General features: G+C 41.8%; 1 protein-coding gene across 6 annotated transcripts in view; it reads right to left on the bottom strand.

The window, feature by feature from the left end:
• myo6a (myosin VIa) overlaps window positions 1–27,117 on the bottom strand; it is a 261,840-nt gene that overhangs the window by 139,740 nt on the left and 94,983 nt on the right. For all 6 annotated transcript variants that reach the window (XR_013578664.1, XM_078556763.1, XM_078556762.1 and 3 more), the window contains exons 2-3: window positions 24,448–24,593; window positions 804–873 (exon numbers count right to left, since the gene is read on the bottom strand). Coding sequence is in view for 5 of the 6 variants with exons in the window: in XM_078556763.1 (XP_078412889.1) it covers window positions 804–873; window positions 24,448–24,564 (187 nt within the window). In the remaining variant the exon portion in view is untranslated. The remainder of the gene's footprint in view (window positions 1–803; window positions 874–24,447; window positions 24,594–27,117) is intronic.

The raw sequence follows: 27,117 nt of genomic DNA, 5'->3' as shown, positions 1-27,117 counted from the left end.
TGATGCACTCTTTTTTTTAAAAAAGTTTAGTGTAAAAGGTTCATAGTGTTTCACGCATTGATGTGTTTAGCAACGAATTCACATGACTAATGGGTTGCATGCATTGTGCCAAATATTAATATGAGGCACCATTCATTACGTTATCTTACTGAGCTAGATGTCTATTGCATTCCTTCATTTCTTTCTCAGAAGTAAAATATCAAGTTAATGAATTTAAACAAACGTAGTCGCCTGTCGAAAACCAGGTCTCAAAATAAAATTGTAGGTGATATGTCTGTGCAGCATAGTTCCTTTATACTGTTGTATAACAGTGACAAGATACAGTTTCACACCTTCTGTTCTCTGTATGAGAAGTCCCTGATCCCAGTCAGTCACTGAAGCACTAACCTCAGTTAAGCATGTTTAGTCAATTTCTGGAGTCGTAGCATGGGAAATAAATTACAATCCCTTGCAATAATAGGGGCCTAATAAGGAGTTGCATTTTCAGGAAAAATTGCCCAAGCTGTAAATTAGATAAATATTAATTTAGAATAAATCTCTATTCATCACGAAGGTGTCTAGCAGTATACTTTAGAAAACCTAAACAAACAGATGGGATTGCTTCCATGCTATGAAAGATGTGAAGGTCATCAAGTGTTGTGTAATTTTAGAATGGTTTACTAAACATTTTACTTTGAGTTAAGAGTTCAAACTGTTCAAAGTCAGCGTGAATACTGCACTCAGAGCTTTGGCAGCACACACCTTCAGGCTGTTAGCAAAGTGCATGTGCTAACCATGTCCTGGAGCACATATGTCCTACTTACAGTTATCTTCTACATCCTTTTTATTATCTTCTTCTGCAGGAAAGACTTGATTGACGGGTGCAAGAAAAGTCTATAAAAAAAAAAATCAGTGTGTTAATGAAATCCTGGGCAGATACGCAAGCAAGATGCACAACAGAACTTGTATTGGCCGTAAACAATATAATGCCAATAATTCCAAAAAGAACAAATGGAAAGGTTATGACTAGTTCCATAGGTATCCCCTCCCTCAAGTACTTGACCCCAACTGGAGGACTGTGTTTAATTCAGGACACCACGCTTTCAGGAGGGTGTGACGGTATTCAAGATGGTGCAGAAAAGATCTATGAGAATGGTTTGAGGAACGAAGGATGATAGTTATATGAATGATTGAAGAAGCTGGGCGCTCCTCTCTTTACAGAAGGAATGGTTAAAAGGATGTTTGATTATGTTACAAATTCATAAGTTCATGATTTATATATTTTAGGAAGATAATTTTTATTTTGAAGGTTGAAATGTTTAAATACAAGTTAAATGAAAACACCCAGTTTGAGAAGCTGGTAAACAGATCTATGGAGATAATTAGTTTAAATCTTTAAGACATCCCAGGTGTGCCATGTTGCCAGAAGGATCAATTGTAGGGGGGTTTCTTTTGGGTTTTACATACATACAAACATATGAACTAGGAGCAGTAGGAGGCAACTTGGCCCTTCGAGTCTGCTCTGGTCATGGCTGGTCTGATTGTAAGTTCCCACCTACCCCTGGTAACCTTTCACCCCGTAGTTTATTAAGAATCTATCTACCTCTGCCTCGAAAACTTTTGAGGAAGAGAATTCCAAAGACTTAGGACTCTCTAGAGAAAATAATTCTCATCTGTGTCTTAAATGAACAACCCCTTATTTTTAAACAGTGACCCCTAGTTCTAGGTTCTCCCATATGAGGAAATATCCTCTCCACATTCACCCTGTCAAGGCCCCTCAGGATCTAATATGCTTCAATCAAGTCAACTTTTACTCTCCTAAACTCCAGCGGATACAAGCCTAGTCTGTCCAATATTTCCTTATACGGCAAACTACCCATTCTTGGTATTGGTTTAGTAAACCTTCTCTGAACTGCTTCCATTGCATTTAGATCCATCTTTAAATAAGGAGACCAATACTGTACATAGTATTCCAAATGTGGTCTCACCAGTGTGCTGTACAGCTGAAGCATAACCTCCCTACTTTTATATTCAATTCCCCTCGCAATAAATGAGAATTAGCTTTCTTAATTACTTGCTGTACCTGCATACTAACCTTTTGTGATTCATGCACTAGATCAATGCCCTCAATTTCAGAGTTCTGCAACTTCTCACCATTTAATTAATATGCTTCTTTTTTATTCTTCCTGCCAAGCTGTGTGATTTCTCTCAGAAACAAGCAGTTGAAGTCAGCCTGGAAGCAGCTGAGAAAAGCAGAGAAAGAACCTGCCAGAGGCTGTAGACCAGTAGCAGAGGGCAATCAGAAACCAAGGGTTTTCTTCTGATTTGGAGTCACTAAGCAAAAAAGCAGTGAAGCCCATGCTTGAGCTGGGGAGTCCACAATCTTGACATGTTGAAAGACTAACAGCAAACAGTCAACAATCGTATAAAGTTTCCTCCAACAACTCACTAGGCTAATTCAATAATAAAACATTAAGTTGTGCAATTACAAAATCAGAAGTCATAATCACAAAAAAAAAGGCACATAAGCAAAGATGAACTGATAGAGAGAGGTCTTTAAGATAATGAAAAAGGTGGATGTTAATAAAGCATCTAGACTTGCAGGCATGGCCAGAACTTGGGACCATAAATACAAGATAGTCATCGATAAATCCAATAGGGAATTCAGGAGAACCGCCTGGGTAGATTGCGGAACTGGCTACCAGAAGTAGTTGAGGCAAATGGCATAGATGTGTTTAAGGTGAAGTCAGTAAAGTATGCCAGCAGAAAGGAATCAAAGGATATGTTGATGCAGTTAGAAGAAGGGTGGGCGCAGACTCAAGTCGAATATAAAACCTGCTGGGCTGAATGGCCTTTTTCTGTAGTATATATTTAGTGTAACTTGATGATGTAGCTTTTAGAGCCACAACATTTTATTTTAAAATTATGAGTCTGAAAAGTAAAAACAAAGAAGAGGGAATCTTTCATGTAGCCCTTCACATGTTGCACACAAATAAAAACAAAAAAATGAATGAAGCTTCTCATCTTGGAGGCAATGCTTAAATCAGATGGTCAAGGCTGGAACTGCATAAATTATGTTTTTTGCTTGTTCAACTGCTGTATCTGGCCAGAGTAATAAATCTTCTAGAAGCTCCATCCCTATGGCTCAGTTTCTAATTGCACAGCGAAGCGTCTAAGTAAGCTATAAAGACCATGGAAATCTCTGTCTTGAGTTAGCTGATTTGTGCCCTTTGAGCCACTATATTTGATATTAATGATGTGGTCCACTGTCAGTAATTCAAGGGGCTCAGCAAAAGAAATTCAATGATAAAATGTGGCATGATGACAACAGCCACATTAGAAAAACATACTCCAGAAAACAGAGTACACACAGAGGTACCAAATACTCTGGCATAGCCACAATGCTAGGGCCTGGAATACCAGCTCAACCACAGTTCTTCACAATTGGGACAACACAATTTACACGATCATTGGGAAGGCCGATAACCCACTGCAGCCAAAAGTACCAATTTGATTTGAATGCTGTCACGACAGGATAATTGCTAGGTTCATTTTGTTCATCCTAGCTCCATAAGTTGACCAGGTGCATCATGTACAGTCAGATAGGCAGTATGGATAATGCCAGGAAAATCTGTTGATGGAAAAACCTGACAAGGTTCAACAGCCATTGTATGAACAGGAGCAATAAGTTGCAAGATCACTGCATGGCTTTCTGTTACTGTTCCTGGATAAACTTGGTTATATGGTGGACAGTCATTTGCAGGCTGTCATGAAGCTATTAATGTATATAACATTTTTGAAAATATTTTTCTTTTAAAATAGAGTTTAGTCTGTGGGTGTGTCTTAATTGGATTAAAGATAGCTAGTCTGGGTGCTTTGCTAGGTACTAGTTTTGATATGTAAGAGAGATAGTGTGCATTTGCATTTTTTGAATAGAGCATTCAAGAAGTGGGGTGAAAACTGACACCTATTTAGCAGATACCAAGCAATATGTTTATATTACTAAAAGTTGGTACTATGAAGGGGTTTTGTTGTTAGAGAGGTTTAGTTCAGAGGTTGAGAATTAACATTCAATGGGAGTGATGGACATAACTTCAGCAGTTTTCAGGTGTGCAGAGCAGAGGCAATGTGAGGTCAAAAGGCAGCTGTAAGCCTCCAACTGTTTCCATAGCAACCAAAGTGAAAAGAACTTCATTTTGAATTTGTACGGTGAAAATGCTTTGCCTGGTGTCTGGTTAAGTCTATGGGTTGCTGTTGCCTTAATGAAGATTAGTTTGGGAACTTGTTAAAAGTTATGATAGCAGTCATTTGTAGCCAAGTATAGTTATATTTTTAACCTATGTAAATTAATAAAATGTTTCCTTTAGTTAATGTAAAACCTCAAGAACTGATGGTCTGATTCCTGAATTTAGAGTTGCATCTCAAACATAGCACTTAAAATTATAGGTTATGACAGTTGTTTAGTTTCCCTCTGGGATTAAATAACTCTACTTTACCAACTGCATCAGTCATAACACAGGCAAAAGGAGAACACTAACTTCAGCACACAAACTGTCATTTCCAGTTATTATAGCATTCTGAGCCAAATGAAATCTGAAAGCAATGTTAGATTTGGGAATCATACATCTTCCTTCAAATGCCCAGAGATGATCTCCAGCAGAGTTTAGTCTTATGAAAGGCAAGGTAACAATGTGTAGACTCAACAACATTAAACATTTGACAGCAGCCACTTACTTGCCAGTTATTCATACCAACAAAAGGTGGGCAGAGTTGTCCCACAAGGACCAGTGCTAGGAACAGTGATCACATGAATGACTTGGGCTCAGGCATTTTTTAAATTCATTCATTGGACGTGACTTTCCACTGACTTCAGGTTTATTCAGGCACCTTGATGTCACACTCCCGTCAAATGCTGCCTGGACATTGAGGACAGTCACTCTCACCTCACCTCTTTTGCCAATATTTGGACCAAGGCTCTAATGAGATCTAGAGCCAAATGGTTCTGGAGGAGCCCAGCTGACCATTGGTGAGCAGGTTTAGTGAGTAAGCATCGCACGATAGCACTATTGATGACACATTTTCATTTTTCTGATAATTGAGTGTAAGTTGATGCGATGGCAATTGATTGGATTGGATTCATCCTGCTTTCTGTGAACACAACATACCAGGCAATTTTCCATTTTACCAGGTAAATGTCAGTATTGCAGCTGTACTGGAACAGCTTAACTAGAGGTGTGGCTAGTCCTGGAAAACATCTTCAGCACTACAGCCAGGATGTTGTCAGGGCCCACAGCCTCTGCTGTAACTAGTGCACTCAGCCATTCCTTGATATCACATGGAGTGAACTGAATTAGTTGAAGACTAGCATCCATGGTGATGGGGACTCAGGAAGAGGCTGAAATGGATCATACACCCAACACTTCTAGCTGAAAATGGCAGTGCAGTGTGCTAGCTGGGGCCTAACCAGTGTTTTGTACAGGTCTAACATAACCTCCCTACTCTTATACTCTAGGCTCAGCTAATGAAAGAAAGTACCCCACATGCCACCTCATCTCTCCTGCTACCTTCAGGAGTCTGTGAACATGTACTCAAAAGTCCCTGTTTCTCCACACTTTTCAGTTTCCCACCATTTAGTATGTTTTTTCTTATCTTGTTTTCCCTCCCAAATGCATTACCTCACACTTCTCCAGATTAAATTCCATTCAGTACTTTTCTGCCCCATTTGATCAGTCCATTGCTATCTTCTTGCAATCTATAGCTATTTTCCCTCACAATGAACCATATGACCAACTTTCCTTTCTACCTAAATTGGAAGTACCATTTCAAGGTTTGCAGATAACACCAAATTTGGGGCATGTGGGGTGGGTGCAATTAATACAGGAGAAAGCTGCACAAAACACAGAAGATATTAATAACCTTGCGGGATCTGGGTACAACTGGCAAATAAACCTCAATACAGATAAATGTAAGATGGTGCAATTAAGCAGGAAGAATGAGGAGGCCACACTTCTTGGAAATATGTCTAAAGTGGAGTAGAGGAGCAGAGTGATCTGGGATGCAGATAAACAAATTACAATGTAGCAGCCCAGGTTATTATTACACCAGAAAAAAGCCAACCAAGTAATGGGGCTCTTTTCTATTGGGATAGAATTGAAAAGCAGAGAAGTTATGTTCAAACTGCATACAACTTAATTAGATCACACTTGGAGTACTGTGTACAATACTGGGGCAGGATTTTACTCTTTGGGTCGGGACTCCAATGCCAGGGTCAAATGGGGGTCCATAGCCTTGCGCTTTGTGGGGAACAGACACCCAATAATGATTTTCCCGAAATTGGCCAATTATAGTGGTCAGAAGTTGGGCTCGCCGTCCAAGTAATGACAGCGGTTGGGCTCTCAAAGTTGGAGGGCCAATGGGAGGCCCTGCAGAACAGAAGGAGCAGCAACTTGCAGTTCAGGTACGAGGCACTCTCTCCAACTTTTTATACTCTTGTATTGAAAAATGCATTCATCAGGCAGGTCACCATTGTGGAGGGGAGTCCCTCCATCACGCAACCTGCAGCCACAGCTGAGGCCACGCAGGTGAGGAGGGCCTTAAAGCATGCCTGGAGATGCCCACACCCCCAACCAAGCCCTGGTCCTCTAGGCAACAGGCCTAATCCCTGACACCTTTCAGGGGGATGTGGGTAGAGGCCAAGGGCTGACTGGAAAATTCCAGTCAGCTTCTGACAATAGTCCTTAATAGGCCTTTGATAAGCTCAATTGGTTCCCCGCGACTTGTGGATGGGTAGCCCTGCTGTTCTCCATTCTCTGGGAAAATGGCCTGGGGGCAGCATAGTGCCAGCAAACAGGCATCTTAGCCAGTAACAGGAATTTTCCACCCACTTGTCTCCACACTCACCACAAAGGGCCTAAAAATCCCACTCCAGCTGCAGTCTAACTAGCGTTTTACTAGTTGTAGCATAAATACCTTGCACTTATGTTCCAGGCCTCAGACTAAAAGGGAAAATATTCCAAATGCCTTCGTGAGCATCTTATCTACCTGGCCTGCTACCTTCAGGGATCTGGAGACATTCACTCCAAGATCCCTTTGTTCCTCCACACCTCTTGGAAACCTACCATTTATTGTGCATCCCCATAATTGTTTTCCCTCCTTAAACACATTTCCTCACACTTCTCTGGATTGTATGCCATTTGCCACTCTTCTGTCCACCCCACCAATCCACTGATATTTTTCTGAAGGCTCCAATTTTCTTCCTATCAACCACAATTTTCAGATCATCTAAAAACTTAATTAAGTGTCCCACATTTAACTCTAAATCATTGATATGTACCACAAACAAGGGAGCCAGTACCAGGCCCTGTGGAACCCTAATGGAAACAGTAGGGACATCCTGAATACATGAAGTGCATTATACAATTTGAAGTTCTTCCTTTATTTATGACTGATAACAAACTTGTTATAAGTGTGGGCTATACCGATACTCCAAGTGTGCATATTCAGTATGAGTTTTACAGACTAGAATCGCAGTGTACGCTCAAATTCAGGTCGCAAAAATGCAAGGTTTCCAATGCTGGAGTGTCACCTTACAGATAGGTAACATCACCACCACTCAACAGAATAGAAGAACCAAATTAAAATGTAAATGGTTTATTATGCAAGATCAGTTTACACAGCTTTGTGATGGACAAAAGCACCTGATGAACTTCCTTGGTCATGGGATGGGAGAAGAAAAAGGATGAGCGTTGTCAGAAAGTTTGAATTGCTCATTTCAAAAAACCATCAAACTGGGAGCTTTATAAAAAAAATCTAATTGTGCCTTTGCCACAAAAGCTATTCCAACTTTCATTTCCTAATTGAGGTATACACTCACAAGGACAATTTGGGATGATGAAACATGTTGAGCCTAAATGCCCCATGAAACTTTTGCTACTATAGACCTTAATTCATTTTTTGCTATCTGTATTACCATTTACAAAGTAGCTTCAGAAACGAAAATGTTGTTTTCAGTTATGCCTCAAACAGTCAACACTTTCCAAGGATGTCCAGAGATAGGAAAAGGTGGACATTATAATATTATAATATCACCACCTTCAACACCTCTTTGTCCTTTTGTCTGTGACATCTTTTGGTTATCTCCACCTATCACTGGCCCTCTATCCAGCTCTCTTTGTCCCAAATCCCGCCCCCCTTAAACCAGCTTATATTTCACTCCTTTTCTATTTTTCCTTAGTTCTGTTGAAGAGTCATGCGGACTCGAAACGTTAACTGTGCTCCCTTCCGCAGATGCTGCCAGACCTGCTGAGTTTTTCCAGGTATTTTAGCTCTTGCTAGTAGTTGTTTCATAGTGTAACATTCTCATATAAGGTGGCAAGTCTAACTGGGGAAATGTGAACACCAAGACAAGACATATTTCATGCCTCATTAGCCCAGTGTTTACAAAGAAAAGCACTTACTCATGGCTTGTTAAGAATAATCTTCAAAAAGAGTGTTTTACATCAAAGGAATATACCCCAGAGACCCTCTCTTCAGTCTTTTATTCAGTTGGTGGAATAATGAGCAATTATCTGATGTAGCCAACCAGGTTGTTACATAGAATATTCTATAAGGAGCTGCAAGCTGATTGAACTCACTCACTATACTACTTTAAACAGTCAAAACAGCGAATATATTCAATAAATTTGGTTATTGTTCTCCTTTGTAGTGTCTTGTGTTTCTATGTTTCAATATTATTGTTAATAGCTATATCTAAATAAAGTGCTTAACCTGTACAGAGGTCTGAGATGATATAGGGCTGTCCAGAGCATACAATGTACCTGCTATTAAGCAATTTAGTGAAACTTTGCATTAATTCTTAATGTCCAGGTTCTGCTAACTGACACCCAGCATGCAGACAAAAGGAAAATATTGCAGATGCTGACCATCTGAAATAAAGAAAGAAAATGCTGAAAACAACCAGTAACAAAAGACAGATTTAAATTGTTAAAGATTCATTTGGTTTATGAAAATAATAGTCCCAATCCTATGAGAAAGATGATGGGGGGTGTGGAGTCTGAACTGTTGTGTCACAGAAACGTACCAAAGGATTTGCTGATAAAATGTAGTGTGTTGTCAACAGTACTAAAAACAACAGTGGGGAGCTTTGTAAAAAGAAAAACAAGTGCTATGTGAGTGTTACACTAAGCGAGATGTACAATCCCCAGAAGGAAGGCAGCTATTTTAATGCAGTGAAGTCATCTGTGAATTATCCTGGTTCTCCTTGGGCAGTAAACAACTTATATTCCATTACATTACCTATTTTTTTATGTAAAATGTCCACATTTAAAATATCTTAATGGTTTTATTTCCTAAACATTTTCCAGCAGATAGCTGAACAAACCTAGCAATTTACAACAATGCACTAAAAACCACAGTTAGAAGCCACCTCAGGCTTTTCATTAAATATTTATAGTGAGGCTTTCTAGAGTTGTCTGTCCCTGCATGAATAATGGACCAATCACACTGTTGCTGCTCCCTTTGGGATCAAAGAAAGCAGTGTGGGTTTGGCCTCACTCCTGAACAAGTTATTTGCAACAGATATAAACCAAGAACCAAGTAAATTTTTTCCTCTCCTAGATCAAGTATACAGAATGCTAGCTTTCACACTATTTGAGATTTTAAGATATATTTGTATTTCATGGAGGTATATTTCAAATAATGAAATACTTTCCTTTGAGGATTAACTTCAATTGGACTTTCAATACATAAACAAACAGTCTTAAACACAATAAGCTAATTTGTACTGGTTGCCTGCACCTGCACTGGAACAAAATCTCAAAGGAATATAATTCATTATTAAAATCGTCTTTTTATATGTCCGTCCAAAGAAATTTACTTAATTCTTTATCTGATTCATTTTAGCACATAGTACAAATGTAATACATTAAGAGGAGCTTTTGTGGCATAACTCAATATAGACTTGACAACCAGGAGCTTCCAGTTATATATTGCCTTTCACATCCACAGGTCATCCCTTGGCTTTTAGCCAAGGAATCACTTTTGTTGTGTAGACAGATGCAGCATCCTCAATTAGCAATGAAATGTATGAATAGGCAATCAGTTTTTGATATTAATTGAAAGATAAATATTAGTTCAACCACTGGGGAAATGGCATCATGGAATCTTAATGCTTATCTGAGAGCATCAGGAATGATTGTATCTCCAACAATGCAGCATTCCCTGATGTCAGTCTGAATCCAGTACTCAAATCCCAGAGTGGAATACGAAACTTTCTGATTCAGGAAAGTAGAGTGCTACCATTGAACTGGCACTTCTATTGTCATCATTCTGGCATAATATACCTTTTTTTTGTAAAACAGAGCTTTGTTTGAAGTCACTCTAGAGTACGTCTGTGGGTGGTTGTGTCATCACTCCTTTTAGTGTGTTTGGAGCTGATGCATGAGAGGCTGTAATGGTGGGCTACACACCCTTTCCTTTCTCTACACTTTCAGGGTTGGACAGGAAAGAAAGTAAGCAGAGGAAACAGTAAGCTGTGGTGGAACTTGTACATTTTGTGCTCAGGGATAGAAAGTGCTAATTTATCTGAGCCTTTTAAATATCACACGTAGAAAACTCCATAGCGGAAGTTATTTGCAACTTGCATATCAATTTATTTCATGGTTACTTTCATAAGCCGGAAAGCAATCAAATTTCTCACATTACATGCTGACAATCTTTGAATGTCACAACTGTCCATCTCAAAAGGTGATAGTGTAAGCACTAAAACAATCGTTACTTTGCCTTGCCGCAAGATGAGTGGCTGAAAAGTTCAATTCTTGAATGACAGACTTCGCCACAGATGAGGTAAGCATATATCCATATCAGATGAAGCAGCCCATGCAATACTGACACATGAAACCTGCTTTGCTTCCTCTTCGATCTCTTCTTTCCTCTCTCTCAACCACCTTTTTTCAGCCTCTTGGGCTGCCTGATGCACCTCATTCCTGAAGGGTTGCCTGTTATTAGCCATACCTTCTTGGGTTGTACTATCGATGCTAAATGTTATCAAACCCTGCTTTCAAATGTCTTCAAAATAACACTCTGGCTGGCCCAATGAAGCATTTGTAAGCTCTTTAAACAAAAGATTCTTTAGGTTATTCCCAAATTTTATCCAACATATGTTACCAGGCAACCAGAGGTGTCTATATTTCAGAAAAGTTATTAGACTTGGTAATATAGCTTACTCAAGTACTTTGATATCATGAACTATTTGGGATAGAATTAGTAGTCACATGAAAAAAATATAGGTTGATGAGGAGCAGCCAGCATGAATTTATAAAGGGGAAATCATACTTAACTAACAGTTTTTTGAAGAGGTAACAGAAAAGGTCAAAGAGGGCAATGGAGTACATGGACTATCGAAAGGCATTTGATACAGTGCCACACAACTGACTTGTGAGAAAAGTTATTGCTCATGGAATAAAAGGGACAGTAGCAACATGAATACAAAAATGGCTGAAAAATAGGAAGCAGAGAGTAATGGTCAATGGATATTTTTCAGGCTGGAGGAAGGTTTGTAGTGGAGTTCCCCAGGGGTCGGTGTTGGGACCCTTGCTTTTCCTGATACATATTAATGACCTAGATCTTGGTGTGCAGGGAACAATTTCAAAGTTTGCAGATGATACAAAGCTTGGGAGTGTTGTGAACTGCGAAGAGGATGATGTAGAGCCTCAAGAGGAGATAGACAAGTTGGCGGAGTGGGCAGATTGGTAGCAGATGAAGTTCAATGCGGAGAAGTGTGAGGTGATGCATTTTGGGAGGAAGAACACGGGCAGACAATTTAAAATGATGGGTGAAATTTTGAAGGGGGTGCAGGATCAGAAAGACCTGAGTGTTTATGTGCACAGTTCATTGAAGGTGGCAGGACAGGTGGAAAGAGCAGTTAATAAAGCATATAATATCCTGGGCTTTATTAACAGCAGCACAGAGTACAAGAGCAGGGAGGTTATGCTGAATTTATATAAGACACTCCCGTTAGACCTCATCTGGAATATTGTGTACAGTTCTGGGCGTCACACTATAGGAAGGATGCGAACACATTGGAGAGAGTGCAGAAAAGGTTTACAAGAATGGTTCCAAGGATGAGAAAGTTCAGCGATGAGGATAGATTGGAGAAGTTGGGACTGTTCTCCTTGGAGAGAAGGCAGCTAAGAGTAGATTTGATAGATGTTCAAAATCATGAGGGGGCTGGACAGAGTAGATAGGGAGAAGCTGTTTCTGCTTGTAAAAGGATCAAGAACAAGGGGGCACAGATTTAAAGTGATTTGCGCAAGCAGCAAATGTGAGATGAGGAAAAACTTTTTCGCATGAGTGGTTCGGATCTGGAATGCGCTGCCTGAAAATGTGGTGGAGGCAGGTTCAATCGAGGCATTCAGGAGGGCATTAGATGATTATTTGAATAGAAACAACGTGCAGCAGGATAAAGGCAAGACAACAGCACTAGGTCATAACGCTCATTTGGAGAGCCGGTACAGACACGATGGGTCGAATGGCCTCCTCTGTGCCGTTAAAATTCTGTGAATTTGTCTTCCACCTGATACCTAGAATATGGCCAAGACTGGAGTTGTGGAAAGAGTTTTCGTGGTCTATGTAGGTACCAATGACATAGGCAGGGCAAGAAAAGAGGTTCTGCATAGTCAGTATGAGGAGCTAGGTACCAAAATAGGAAGAACCTCAAAGGTAATAATCTCTGGATTATAACCTGAGCAACATGCAAATTGGCATAGGGCAAATAAGATTAGAGAGGCGAATGCGTGGCTCAAAGGCTGGTGTGGGAAAATGAATTCCGATTCGATGGGCACTGGCATCGGTACTGGGGAAAGTGGGGCCTGTACCATTGGGGCAATCTACACCTGAACTGTGCTGGGACCAGTGTTCTAGCGAGCCACATAAGTAGGGAAGTGGAGAGGGATTAAAACTAAATAAGGCTGGGGAGGTGAGGGATCAAGCTTGGGTAGACATAACAGATCAAGGGGTAGAGTCAAGGCAGGAGAGCAAAATAGTAATATGAGAAATGAGGGTCAGAGAATGGCAGGAAGGGACGGAAAGAAAAAAACCTAAGAATACACCAACAGACTAGATTGGATGCTACAAAGATAACAAAAAGACAAAACTTTTGTACTCTCTGTATCGGTTATGAATGCTACACACATTCAAAGTAAATGAATTGATAGCGCACATTGAAGTAAATAAATATATGATGGCCATTATGGAGACATGTCTGCAGGATGACAAGGATTGGGTCCTGAATATTGAGGGGTATGTGACATTCAAGAAGAGTAGGAAGCTAGGTAAAGGTGATTGGGTAGCACTGTTAATCAAAGAGGGCATTGTTGCAATAGTTAGAGATGACCTTGGTTTAGGAGATCAAGATGTAGAATTGATTTGGGTAGGGATAGAGAATAGTAGAGGAAAGAAGTCACTAATGGGGGTGGTCTACAGGCCCCCTAACAGTAACCACAATGTAAGACAAAGTATATAAGAAGCAATATTGGGTGCTTGTGATAAAGGGACAGCAATAATCATGGGTGACTTTAAACTACATATAAATTGGAAAAATCAGATTGGCACTTCTTGCTATAGAGGAAGCACAGCTGCATCTGCATCTACCCTGTCTAGTCCTGTTAGAATTTTATAGGTTTCTATGAGATCCCCCCTCATTCTTCTGAACTCCATATAATCCTAATCGACTCTATCTCTCCTCATATGTCAGTCCTGCCATCCCAAGAATCAGTCTGGTAAACCTTCACTGCGCTCCCTCTATAGCAAGAACATTCTTCCTCAGATATGGAGACCAAAACTGAACACAATATTCCAGATGTGGTCTCACCAAGGCCCTGTATAATTGCAGCAAGACATCCCTGATCCTGTACTCAAATCCTCTCGCTATGAAGGCCAACATACCATTTGCCTTCTTTACTGCCTGCTGCACCTGCATGCTTACCTTCAGCGACTGGTGTACGAGGACACCTAGGTCTCATTGCACATTCCCCTCTCTCAAGTTATAGCCATTCAGATCATAATCTGCCTTCTTGTTTTTGCTTACACCTTTAAATTAAATTAAACCTTTTGGAAGACTTAATATCAAATAATATCAATTACTCCAGGGCCCTTCTTCCCTGCTCCGCATTGTTACAGAATATAGCCCTTACAAACGATGAGCCACAAAATAAGACCTTAAAAACCTTATATTACCAATAAAATTGTTACAATGAAAGGGGTTTTATTGTTAGAAGAGGCTGGTGATACAATGAAATCTACATTCAATGAGTGGTGGTAGGTATAACTTCAGCAGTTTTGTGTGTGCAGAGCAGAGGCAATGTGAGATCAAAGCTGGAAGCCTCCAACTGTCTCCACAGGAACCAAAGTGAAAAGAACCTCATTTTGAATACGTAAGGTGAAAATGCTTTGCCTGGTGTCTGGTTAAGTCTATGGGTTGCTGTTGCCTTAATGGGGGCTAGTTTGGGAATTTGTTAAAAGTTATGATAATAGTAATCTGTAGCCATGTGTATATATATTTTAACCTGTGTAAATTAATAAAATGTTTCATTTAGTTTAATGTAAAACCTCAAGAACTGGTGGTCTGATTCCTGAATTTAGAGTCGCATCTCAAACATAACACTTAAAATTATAGGTTATGACAGTTGTTTAAAATTTCCTTCTGGGATTTTTAAATAACTCAGCTTTACCAACTGCATCAGTCATAACAAGGTAGCAGATGCGTTGGTGTTAATTTTCCAAAATTGACTAGATTCTGGAATGGTTCCATCGTCCTGGAAAGTAGCAAACATAACCCCCCTATTTAAGAAGGGACAGAGGCAGAAAACAACAGGCCAGTTAGCTTGACGTCTGTCGTGGGGAACATGCTAGAATCGATCATTAAGAAGGTTATAGCTGGGCACTTAGAAAAACTCAAGGCAATCGGAAAGAGTCAACATGGTTTCGTGAAAGGGAAATCGTGTTTAACCAATTTATTGTAGTTCAAATAGTCATATGGTAGGACAGAACTTGAGTATTGCTGACAAAAGAGAGACCTTTTTTGTCAAAGCTTTTCGTCTTGCACTCATCAGGACAATTCACTAGAAAATACCAATGTCAGGGGAAACATTTATATTGTATGAACAGGGAGTGCGGATTGGATGGCAAGGGAGCTCTGATTGGTAGAGGCATTGCCATGGAGAATGCACCAGTTGATGGTGACAGAGAGTTAAATGCCAAGCATTGTTTGAAATTTAAACCAGGCAGCTTGAATCTGATTGGTCAAGATATTGCCCTGGGGAATGAATCAGCAAATGGCTGTCACTTATTTTGTTTAGGTGAAAAAGGCACAATGTGTGTACATGCTCTGTCTGTCTGTCCTGTGTATGAATATCTTTAGGACCACATCCAAACAGTCCGTGCTTGCAAACCTCAAAACACAGTGTCCAACATTAGATGCGATTCCACGATTGGACAACATTTGCTAAATAATAACAGAATTACCTGGAAAAACTCAGCAAGTCTGGCAGCATCGGCGGAGAAGAAATCAGTTAACGTTTCGAGCCTTCATGGCCCTTCGGCAGAACTGCAGCATAGTTTCAACAAGGGAGAAATATAAATTGGTTTAAGGTGGGTGGGGGGGGGGGTAAGAGACACATTGAGGGTGTGGTGTGAGCAGATAATCAAAAGATGTCACAGACAAAAGGGTCAAAGAGGTGTTGAAGGTGGTGGTCTTTGTCTGAGAAAAGTGCTAATTAAGAATGGAAAACAGGATATTCAAAGTACAGCTCTAGTGGGGGTGGGGTGGAAAGACTAAAGGTTTTAGCTTTAGATTTAAAAATAATGGAAATAGGTGGGGAAAGAAGAATCTATATAAACTATTGAAAAAAAAGCGGGTGGGGGGGGAAAGGAACGGGGTGGGGATGGGGGGAGGGGGAGTTTAAGATCTAAAGTTGTTGAATTCAATATTCAGCCCAGAGGGCTGTAAAGTGCCTAGTCGGAAGATGAGGTGCTGTTCCTCCAGTTTGCGTTGGGCTTCACTGGAACAATGCAGCAAGCCAAGGACAGACATGTTGGCAAGAGAACAGGGTGGAGTGTTAAAATGGCAAGCGACAGGGAGGTTTGGGTCTTTCTTGCGGACAGACCGCAGGTGTTCCGCAAAACGGTCGCCCAGTTTGCGTTTGGTCTCTCCAATGTAGAGGAGACCGCATTGGGAGCAACGAATGCAGTAGACTAAGTTAGGGGAAATGCAAGTGAAATGCTGCTTCACTTGAAAGGAGTGTTTGGGCCCTTGGACGGTGAGGAGAGAGGAAGTGAAGGGGCAGGTGTTGCATCTTCTGCGTGGGCATGGGGAGGTGCCATAAGTGGGGGTTGAGGAGTAGGGGGTGATGGAGGAGTGGACCAGGGTGTCCCGGAGGGAACGATCCCTACGGAATGCCGTCAAGGGGGGTGAAGGGAAGATGTGTTTGGTGGTGGCATCATGCTGGAGTTGGCGGAAATGGCGGAGGATGATCCTTTGAATGCGGAGGCTGGTGGGGTGATAAGTGAGGACAAGGGGGACCCTATCATGTTTCTGGGAAGGAGGAGAAGGCGTGAGGGAGGATGCGCGGGATATGGGCCGGACACGGTTGAGGGCCCTGTCAACGACCGTGGATGGAAAACCTCGGTTAAGGAAGAAGGAGGACATGTCAGAGGAGCTGTTTTTGAAGGTAGCGTCATCAGAACAGATGCGACGGAGGCGAAGGAACTGAGAGAATGGGATGGAGTCTTTACAGGAAGCGGGGTGTGAGGAGCTGTAGTCGAGGTAGCTGTGGGAGTCGGTAGGCTTGTAATGGATATTGGTGGACAGTCTATCATCAGAAATTGAGACAGAGAGGTCAAGGAAGGGAAGAGAAGTGTCAGAGATGGATCATGTGAAGATGATGGAGGGGTGGAGATTGGAAGCAAAATTAATAAATTTTTCCAGGTCCCGACGAGAGCATGAAGCAGCACCGAAGTAATCATCGATGTACCGGAGAAAGAGTTGTGGGAGGGGGCCGGAGTAGGACTGGAACAAGGAATGTTCCACATACCCCATAAAGAGACAGGCATAGCTGGGGCCCATGCGGGTACCCATAGCCACACCTTTTATTTGGAGGAAGTGAGAGGAGTTAAAGGAGAAATTGTTCAGTGTGAGAACAAGTTCAGCCAGACGGAGGAGAGTAGTGGTGGATGGGGATTGTTGGGGCCTCTGTTCAAGGAAGAAGCTAAGGGCCCTCAGACCATCCTGGTGGGGGATGGAGGTGTAGAGGGATTGGACATCCATGGTGAAGAGGAAGCGGTTGGGGCCAGGGAACTGGAAATTGTTGATGTGACGTAAGGTGTCAGAGGAATCACGGATGTAGGTGGGAAGGGACTGGACAAGGGGAGAGAGAAGGGAGTCAAGATAACGAGAAATGAGTTCCGTGGGGCAGGAACAGGCTGACACGATCGGTCTGCCAGGACAGTTCTGTTTGTGGATTTTGGGTAGGAGATAGAAGCGGGCCGTCCGAGGTTGGGCGACTATCAAGTTGGAAGCTGTGGGAGGAAGATCTCCAGAGGAGATGAGGTCAGTGACAGTCCTGGAAACAATGGCTTGATGTTCTGTGGTGGGGTCATGGTCCAGGGAGAGGTAGGAGGAAACGTCTGCGAGTTGACGCTCAGCCTCCGCGAGGTAGAGGTCAATGCGCCAGACAACAACAGTACCACCCTTGTCAGCGGGTTTGATGACAATGTTGGGGTTGGACCTGAGAGAACGGAGTGCAGTGAGTTCAGAGAGAGACAGATTAGAATGGGTGAGAGGAGCAGAGAAATTGAGGCGGCTAATGTCACGCCGACAGTTCTCAATGAAAAGATCAAGAGAAGGTAAGAATCCAGAGGGAGGGGTCCAAGTGGAGGGAGAATATTGGAGGTGGGTAAAAGGATCCGTTGAACGGGGAGAGGACTCCTGCCCAAAGAAGTGAGCACGGAGACGAAGACGGCGGAAGAAGAGTTCAGCATCATGCCGAGCCCGAAATTCATTGAGATGAGGGCGTAAGGGTATGAAACTAAGTCCTTTGCTGAGCACTGAACGTTCAGCATCGGAGAGGGGAAGGTCAGGGGGTATAGTGAATACGCGGCTGGGGCTGGGATTGGAAGATGGGGTGAGGACGGAGGGACAAGCAGGGGTGGAGGGTCCCCGATGGGTGTTGGAGTCGATGAGTTGTTGGAGCTTGCGTTCCTTAGCACTTGAGAGAAAGAGAAAAAGTTTCTTGTTGAGGCGACGGATGAGGCGAAGAATAAAATGAAACTGGGGGCACGCGCAGCTTTGAAAAAGGGTGCGGCGGTGCTGCTGGAGGGAGAAGTCGAGTGTGTTCATATGGCGGCGCATGGCACTGAGTGTGGATCTCAGAATGCGACGGGAACAGCAGTCCGAGAAACGTTTTATGTCCCGGAGATACCTGTAATCCTGGGTGGGTTTGAAACAAGAGGGATGGAATTTCAGTTGAAATCCACGTGGGGTGAGTCGGAGACGGAGACAGTCACTGAGAAAGGAGATATGGCTGTGAAAGCGGGTTTTAGTAAACACCTTGTCAAACACCAGGAGAGAAATGGAAAGCAATGAAGGTGAGCAGGGCAGAAGAGACAGTCGGAAATCCTGTCGGAGGACAGAACCATACTTCTGCGGTCTCCTCTACATTGGAGAGACCAAACGCAAACTGGGCGACCGTTTTGCGGAACACCTGCGGTCTGTCCGCAAGAAAGACCCAAACCTCCCTGTCGCTTGCCATTTTAACACTCCACCCTGTTCTCTTGCCAACATGTCTGTCCTTGGCTTGCTGCATTGTTCCAGTGAAGCCCAACGCAAACTGGAGGAACAGCACCTCATCTTCCGACTAGGCACTTTACAGCCCTCTGGGCTGAATATTGAATTCAACAACTTTAGATCTTAAACTCCCCCTCCCCCCATCCCCACCCCGTTCCTTTCCCCCCCCACCCGCTTTTTTTTCAATAGTTTATATAGATTCTTCTTTCCCCACCTATTTCCATTATTTTTAAATCTAAAGCTAAAACCTTTAGTCTTTCCACCCCACCCCCACTAGAGCTGTACTTTGAATATCCTGTTTTCCATTCTTAATTAGCACTTTTCTCAGACAAAGACCACCACCTTCAACACCTCTTTGACCCTTTTGTCTGTGACATCTTTTGATTATCTGCTCACACCACACCCTCAATGTGTCTCTTACACCCCCCCCCACCCACCTTAAACCAATTTATATTTCTCCCTTGTTGAAACTATGCTGCAGTTCTGCCGAAGGGCCATGAAGGCTCGAAACGTTAACTGATTTCTTCTCCGCCGATGCTGCCAGACTTGCTGAGTTTTTCCAGGTAATTCTGTTTTTGTTTTGGATTTCCAGCATCCGCAGTAGCTTTTAGCTTTTTGTTTTTATATTTGCTAAATAATCCTCAATGTGCTAAGAATTATGCTGATAACCAATTTAAGATCGTTAGTCGGGCTCAGAGTGTGGTGCATGTGTGTGTATTTGAAGCTACATATATTAATACACAAGGCTCTATTCTTTGCAGACAGAAAGAACATGTATTCTTGTCTCTGAATCACAAGGTTCCAGGTTCGAGTTCCACAGGGCTCAAGCACTAAAGTTAAGGCTAACAGTCCAACACAGCACTGAGGGAATGCTGCACTGTCGGAAGTGCCACCTTTCAGGTGAAACATTAAACCAAGGTCCAATCTGCCTGCTTGGGTGGATGCAACAGATACTATAATAATATTGTGAAGAGAAGCCTAGGAGTTATCCCCAGTGTCTTGCCCAATATTTATCCCTTAATCAAAATCACAAAAACAGATTTTCTGTCAACATCACATTGCTGTTTGTGGAAGTTTACTGTGCGCAAATTGGCTACCAGGTTTCCTACATTACAACAGGGACTTCACTTCAAAAGGGATATGTGTGTGTGCGCGCGCCCGTGTGTGTGTGTATATATATATATATATATATACGCACACGCACATGCATGCGTAGGCGAGGGTAAGAGGGGATGATAACAGAGTGTGCATGCAACAAGGGGCAAGGGGTTGAGAGAGGCTTCACAGAGCTTTCTGTCATCAGGAAATATGGAGAGCTTGGCTGAAATATCAGTGACCAGTAACTGTCACACATCATCATGTTCTATGCCTTTTCAGAAACTCTCCACTTTCCCGGAGTTGGGTGTAATGTGGCTCCACATTCAGGTAAGTCACTTATCCTGTGAATTAAATCAATTTATTTTGAAGTTGCAATGGGTATACTAGAGTCCACAGTAAAACTGCTGCCTCTGGGATTATGAATTTCAATGTGTCATTTTAAATCCTCAGTAAAAAATTAATATTTATTTGACTCATCTCACATTAAAATTAATGTCATGTTGGCTTTTAGGGAACCTTGGTGTGATGTTGTTGTAGATCAGGAAAGCTGAATGCAAAAGTGAACATCAGTAGCATCTTTGCTTCCTCACCTGCAATTGCAAATGCTCAGATGAAGTAATGGACTGCTAACTATGTTCCAGATTACAAGATTTGCGGACAGGATAGGAGGGGGTTGGGGGGGAGAATTTTTTAAAAAAAGTTTGCAATATTGGTTGAAGTAAAGAAACAATCATAGCTGTCAAGAGCGATGATAAACATCAAATGAGATTACATAGGTTGAACTGAAGAACAAAAGAGGGGCAATCACACTGTTGAGTGTAAGGGAACTAGAAGAGCAAATGTGTAGGCAAATTGCTGAGAAGTGTAGCAACAATAGGGCAGCAAAAGTGAGAGATTTCAACTATCCTAATTTTAATTATGATGATATCAGTATAAAAGGTATAAAGGGCACAGAATTCGTAAAGTGGTTTCATTAAATTTTTTAGCCAGTACTTAATAAGTCAAGTAAGAAAAGGGGCAGTTCTGGACTTAATTTTAAGGAATGAATCTGGGCAGGTGGAACGGGTGTCAGTGGAAGTGTATTTTAGTGGCAGTGATCGTAATTCAGTTAGGTTTAGTGGAGCTATGGAAAAGGACAAAGATAGACCAGCATTAAGTGTGAAATTCGGGAAAGCCTAATTTTACTAAGCGAGACATAATTTGACAAAAGTAGATAGGAAACAGCTACTTGAAGACAAATCAATATCAGAGCAGTGGGAGGTATTCAAGCAGGATACAGAAGTTGTTTAGAACAAATATACTCCCATAAAGAAAAAAAATCTAGGGTCATCTGGATGCCAAAGAGCATAAAGGATAGGATAAGGCAAAAACAGGGCGCTGATGTCAGATACAGAGTCTAATACTGCGGAAAGCAGAGGAGTAAAAAAAAGTACAGGCATAAAATTAAAAGGAAATTAGAAAATGCAAAAAGAGAGCATGAAAAAATATTGGCAAGGAAAACTCAAAAATGTTTTATAAATACATAATAAGCAAGATGATAACTAAAGAAAGAGTAGGGCCAATCGGAGACCAAAAAGGGAACCAGTGAGAGATTGTGGAAGACGTGGACATAGCTCTTAATGAGTACTTGTTATCTGTCTTTTTAAAAGAAGGGGCAATGCAGATATTGTAATTGAGCAGTGTAATGTATTGGATGGAATAAACGGTGAGAGAGGAGAAACATTAGGTGTTCAACATCTTTGTAAGTAGATGAATCATCAGGTTTAGGTGAAATGCATCCCAGGCTACTAAGAAAAGCAAGGAAGGGAATAGCAGAAGCTCTGACCAAAATTTTTCAATTGCCTCTGGCTACAGGTATGATATGTTTATTTTTTATTCATTTACGGGATGTGCGCTTCGCTGGCTAGGTCAGCATTTATTGCTCATCCCTAACTGCTCTTGAGAAGGTGGTGGTGAGCTGCCGCAGTCCCTGCAGTGTAGGTACACCCACAGTGCTCTTAGGGAGGGAGTTCCAGGATTTTGACCCTGCGACAGTGAAGGAACGGCGATATATTTCCAAGTCAAGATGGTGAGTTACTTGGAGGGAAACTTCCAGGTGGTGGTGTTTCCATGTTTCTGCTGCCCTTGTCCTACTAGATGGTAGCAGTTGTGGATTTGGAAGGTGCTGTCTAAGGAGGCTTGGTGAGTTCCTGCAGTGCATCTTGTAGATGGTACACACTGCTGCCACTGTGCATCGGTGGTGGAGGCAGTGAATGTTTGTGCATAGGGTGCCAATCAAGTGGACTGCTTTGTGCTGGATGGTGTCAAGCTTCTGGAGTGTTATTGGAGCTGCACTCAACCAGGCAAGTGGAGAATATCCCATCACACTCCTGACTTGTGCCTTGTAGTTGGTGAACAGGCTTTGGGGAATCCAGAGGTGAGTTGCTCTGGGGGTGTGCAGTCATCAACAAACATCTCCACTTCTGTCCTTATGATGGAAGGAAGGTCATTTATAAAGCAGCTGAAGATGGTTGAGCCTAGGACACTACCCTGAGGAACTCCTGCAGTGATGCCCTGGAACTGAGATGATTGACCTCCAACAACCACAACCATCTTCGTGCAAGGTATGACTCCAACCAGCAGGGAGTTTTCCCCGATTCCCATTTACTCCAGTTTTGCTAGGGCTCCTTGATGCCACACTCAGTTAAATGCTGCCTTGATGCCAATGGCAGTCACTGTCAAAGGAATAGGCCGAGCAATTACAGCCAGTCAGCCTAACTCTGATTTTGGGCAAATTATTTGAAAATATTCTGAAGAATGGTATAAATTATTTAGAAAGATATGGATTAATAAAGGGGAGCTAGCATGGATTTGCTAAGGAAAGTCATGTCTCATTAACTTGATTGAATTCTTTGAGGTGGTGGAAAGGAGGGCTGATGAGAGCAGCATTTTTGATGTCATCTAGGAGGATTTTAGCAAGGTCAGAAAAGTAGAAGCATATGAGATCTAAGGGAAGTGGCAAGTTGAATTCACAATTGGCTGAGCAGCAGGAAGCAAAGGTCAAAGCATGTTTTTGCGTTTGGAAGGCCATTTCCAGTGGGGTTCCACAGGCTCAGCACTGGGTCCCTTGCTTTTTGTAGTATATATAAATGAGTTAGACTTAATTGTGGACATATGATTAAGCTTATAGATCATTTAAAAATTGGCGATGTATTAACAGTGAGGAGGAACGCTGTAGACTGCAGGAAGACATCAATGGACTGGTCAGGTGGAAAGAAATGTGGCAAATGGAGTTCAATCCAGAGAAGTTTCAGGTAATGCATCAGGTAAAACAAGACAAGGGAATAAAGAGTAAATGGTAGTATACTAAGAAGTGTAGAGGAGCAGAGGAACCTTGAAGCATATATCCACTGATCCCTGAAGGAGGACAGGTATCCACCTGAGGTATCAAAGCAGCATGCAGGATACTTTTATTTAACAGCCAAAACCAGAATAAGAGAGGTTATGCTAGAAGTGTATAAAGCATTAGTTAGGCCACAGCTAGAGTTCTGTGTACAGTTCTGGTCACCACATTAAAGGGAGGATGTGATCACACTAGAGGGTGCAGAGGAAATTTATGAGGATGTTGCCAGGAATGGAGAATTTTAGCTACGCGGAAAGATCGGATAGGCTGGGGTGTTTTCTTTGGAGCGTATGAAGCTGATAGGAGATTTAATTGAGGTGTATAAATTATAAGGGGCCTAGATAGAGTAAATAGGAAGGACTTATTTCCCTCAGCAAATAAGTCAATAACCGGGGGAATAGATTTAAAGTAATTGGCATAAGGATTACACGGGAGTCAAGGAGAATTTTTTTTTCCAGAATATGATCTCTGAAAGGGTGAGAGAAGCAGAAACCCTCATCACATTTAAAAAAAAATACTTGGAGAGGAATCTACAGGCCATGGGCCATGAGCTGGAAAGTGGGATGAGGTTGGATAGATCCTCTTTTGGTTGGCACCAGCCTGTGAGGCCGATTAGCCTCCTCATGTGCCATAAATTGTCCTTTCATTTGTGTTTCTCAATAGTGCCAAGTTGCTGAGGAACATCCTTTTCTATGAAACTTAACTTGGATATGAGTAAAATGTGATTAACATCTTTAAGTTAGTCCCCAAGGGATAATGCTTACAGCTGCTTCCACTGCTTGACAGAAAAATGACACCTCGACTATTTTCCACCTCTGAAAAGATCAGTAACTCAATTGAGTGTGGGTAAAACTTATAACTCACTAGTCTATGTCACTCAATGTGCTGTATACTGCACATGCAATAAAATTGTATTCTATAAGGACCCACAAATGCAAATCAGTATGAACATTATACATTGTCTTTCATATACTCAAGCTATCCTAAAACTCTTCACAGCCAATGAATCACTTTTTTTTTTGAAGTACAGTCAATGTTATGTAGACAATTTACTCAGACCATTTGATTTAAATGCAGGATTGCTTTTTGTTTTAAAAACTCATCATGAACAGTCCAAAGGTAGCCAATGTAAATTTAGTATGATATTTACCTTGTTCTTTTGATTCAAAGGTTCAATTGTTAGTGAATCAACAGCAATATCAATGATGGAACCCAACTGGAACCCATCCAGTGGGTGTGGAGCCCACACAGGTTTTCCGTCCTCCATGGTCGCTTTTCAAAACTAACCGCAATTCCCTAGTTTAAAAAACAAGAGAGAGCAAAACTGAGTTTACACATTTTATAAACACAAGACATACGAACATATGAATTAGGAGCAGGAGTAGGCCACTTGAGCCTGCTCCCCCATTCAATCAGATCACAGCTGATCTGAATGTAACCTCAACCCCACACAACATTCCTGCCTACCCCCTCCGCCCCCCCTGCCCAATCACCTTTCATCCCCTTGTTAATCAAGAATCTATTTAGCTCTGCCTTAAAAATATTCAAAGACTCTGCTACCATTACCTTTTGAGGAAGAGAGTTCCAAAGAATCTCAACCCTCAGAAAAAATTTCTTCTCATCTCTGTCTTAAATGAGCGACTCCTTAATTTTAAAGTGGCCCCTAGTTCTAGATTCTCCCACAAGAAGAAACATCCTCTCCACATCCACCCTGTCAAGACCCCTCAGGATCTTAAAGGTTTTAATTAAGTCACATCTTACTCTTCTAAATACCAGTGGATGCAAGACTAACTTGTCCAGCCTTTCCTCATAAGGTAACCCGTCCATTCCTGGTATTAGTCTCGTAAACCTTCTCTGAACTGCTTCTAATGTAGATACAACTCATGAACGCCACTGTGGCAATTTAAATGGTGTTGATCAAACATATGCCTTGCAATTCTGTAGCACATCTGGTGTGAAGTGGTGCCTCAAAGCTCCTTGCACATGAGCTGGAAGGATAAAAAGAAAAGCGGCACTCAGGGAAGAGGACAAATAAACTGAAGTTTATTAACTAATTCACTATTGTAAGATGGGAAAATGCAACAGGCTTTAAGGGATATGGGGCAAAAGTGGTATGTGGAGTTAGGTCACAGATCAGCCATGATCCCATTGAATGGTAGAACAGGTTCAAGACTGACTTAGCCTCCTCCTGTTCTTATACTCCTAGCCTGTAAATTTAAGGGAATCCTCATAAAATAACTTTTTTTTCTTCAGTTAATAAATTTCTGTGAGGAATGTCCAAATCCATTATCATATGATCTACTTTTAAGTAGTCAATTTTCATTCCATTAGGATAAGTTAATGACTCATATTAGCACAACCTGATATCATAGGACAAGAAAAATCATCTTGATGTCATGCGCTGAGGGCCTGACTGGATAGACTTCCATTGTGTCAGGTACAAGTGATATGCAAGAGGCATCATTTCACAAAAACTGTCTCATCTAGACTTAGTACATGGCTCTTCATACTTCTGCACACAGAATTTAATCCCCTGAGAAATACATTTAACTCAAACATTTTATTACAAATTGTACCCAGACCCTTTCATGGCAAAATAGTCAGAAATCTCTATTTGAGCCAATACATTGTTCAGCAAGGCTTCGCATCTTATTAATAGTATACAATCAACATGAACTTACACTTAAATAGTTCCTATTATTAAAACATCTCTAGGTGCTTCACAGGAGCATTATAAAAGCAAAATATTACACATAAGGAGGTATTAGGTCAGATGACCAAAAGCTTGATCAGAGGTAGGTTTTAAGGAGTTTCTTAAACAAGGAAAGTGAGGTAGAGAAGAGTAGGGACAGAATTTCAGAGCTTAGGGCCTAGGCAACTGAAGGCATGGCCACCAATGGTGAAGTAATGAAAACCAGGGATTGGCAAGAGGCTAGAATTAGGTGACAGATAACTCGGAATGTTGCGAGGCTGGAGGAAAGATCAGAGGCAGGGAGGGGCAAGGCCATGGAGGGATTTGGAACCAAGAATGAGAATTTTTAAAATCAAGATGTTGCTTATCTGGGAGCCAACGTAGGTCAGCGAGCACAGGGGTGATAGGGGAACAGAGTAAGAACATGGGCAGCAGAGTTTAGAATGAACACAAGTTCAATGGGGGTAAAACATGAGATGGCATGAGTGCATTAGAATAGTCAAGTCTCGGAACAACAAAGGCATGAATGAGGGTTTCAGCTCCAGATGACCTGAGACAGGGTGAAGTCAGGCAACATTGTGGAGGTGGAAATAGGCAATCTTAGTGATGGCATGATTGTGTGGTCAGAAGATCATCGTGGGATCAAATGTAACACCAAGGTTGCAAACAAACTGGTTTAATCTCAGACTGTTGCCAGAGAGAGGGATGGGGTCGTTAGCTAGGAGTGGGAACTGAAAACAATGGCTTCAGTCTTCCCTATATTTATTTGGGAGGAAATTTCAGCTCATCAACAGGAGTGGACTGAGAGAGGTGGTGGTGATTTAGAGCTGGCAGTACATGTGAAAGCTAATGCTGCACTTTCAGATGATGTTATCGAGGGCAGCATGTAAATGAGAAATAGGAGGGGGCTCAGGATAGATCTTTGCGGGGGGACACCAGAGGTCACAGTGCAGGAACAGGAGGTGGTGTCATTGCAAGTGGTACTCTGGGTATGATTAAATAGATAAGAATGGAATCAGGTGAGAGCAGTTTCACTCAGCTGAATGACAGTTGAGAGGCTTTGGAGGAGGATGGTGGGGTCAACTGTGTCAAAGTCTGCAGACAGGTCAAGAAGGATGAGGAGGGAAA

The sequence above is a fragment of the Cetorhinus maximus genome, chromosome 14 (genome assembly GCF_964194155.1).
Source record: "Cetorhinus maximus chromosome 14, sCetMax3.hap1.1, whole genome shotgun sequence".
NCBI lineage: Eukaryota > Metazoa > Chordata > Chondrichthyes > Lamniformes > Cetorhinidae > Cetorhinus > Cetorhinus maximus.
Note: the sequence above shows the minus strand (reverse complement) of the source record. Positions and strands in the feature narration are given on the sequence as shown.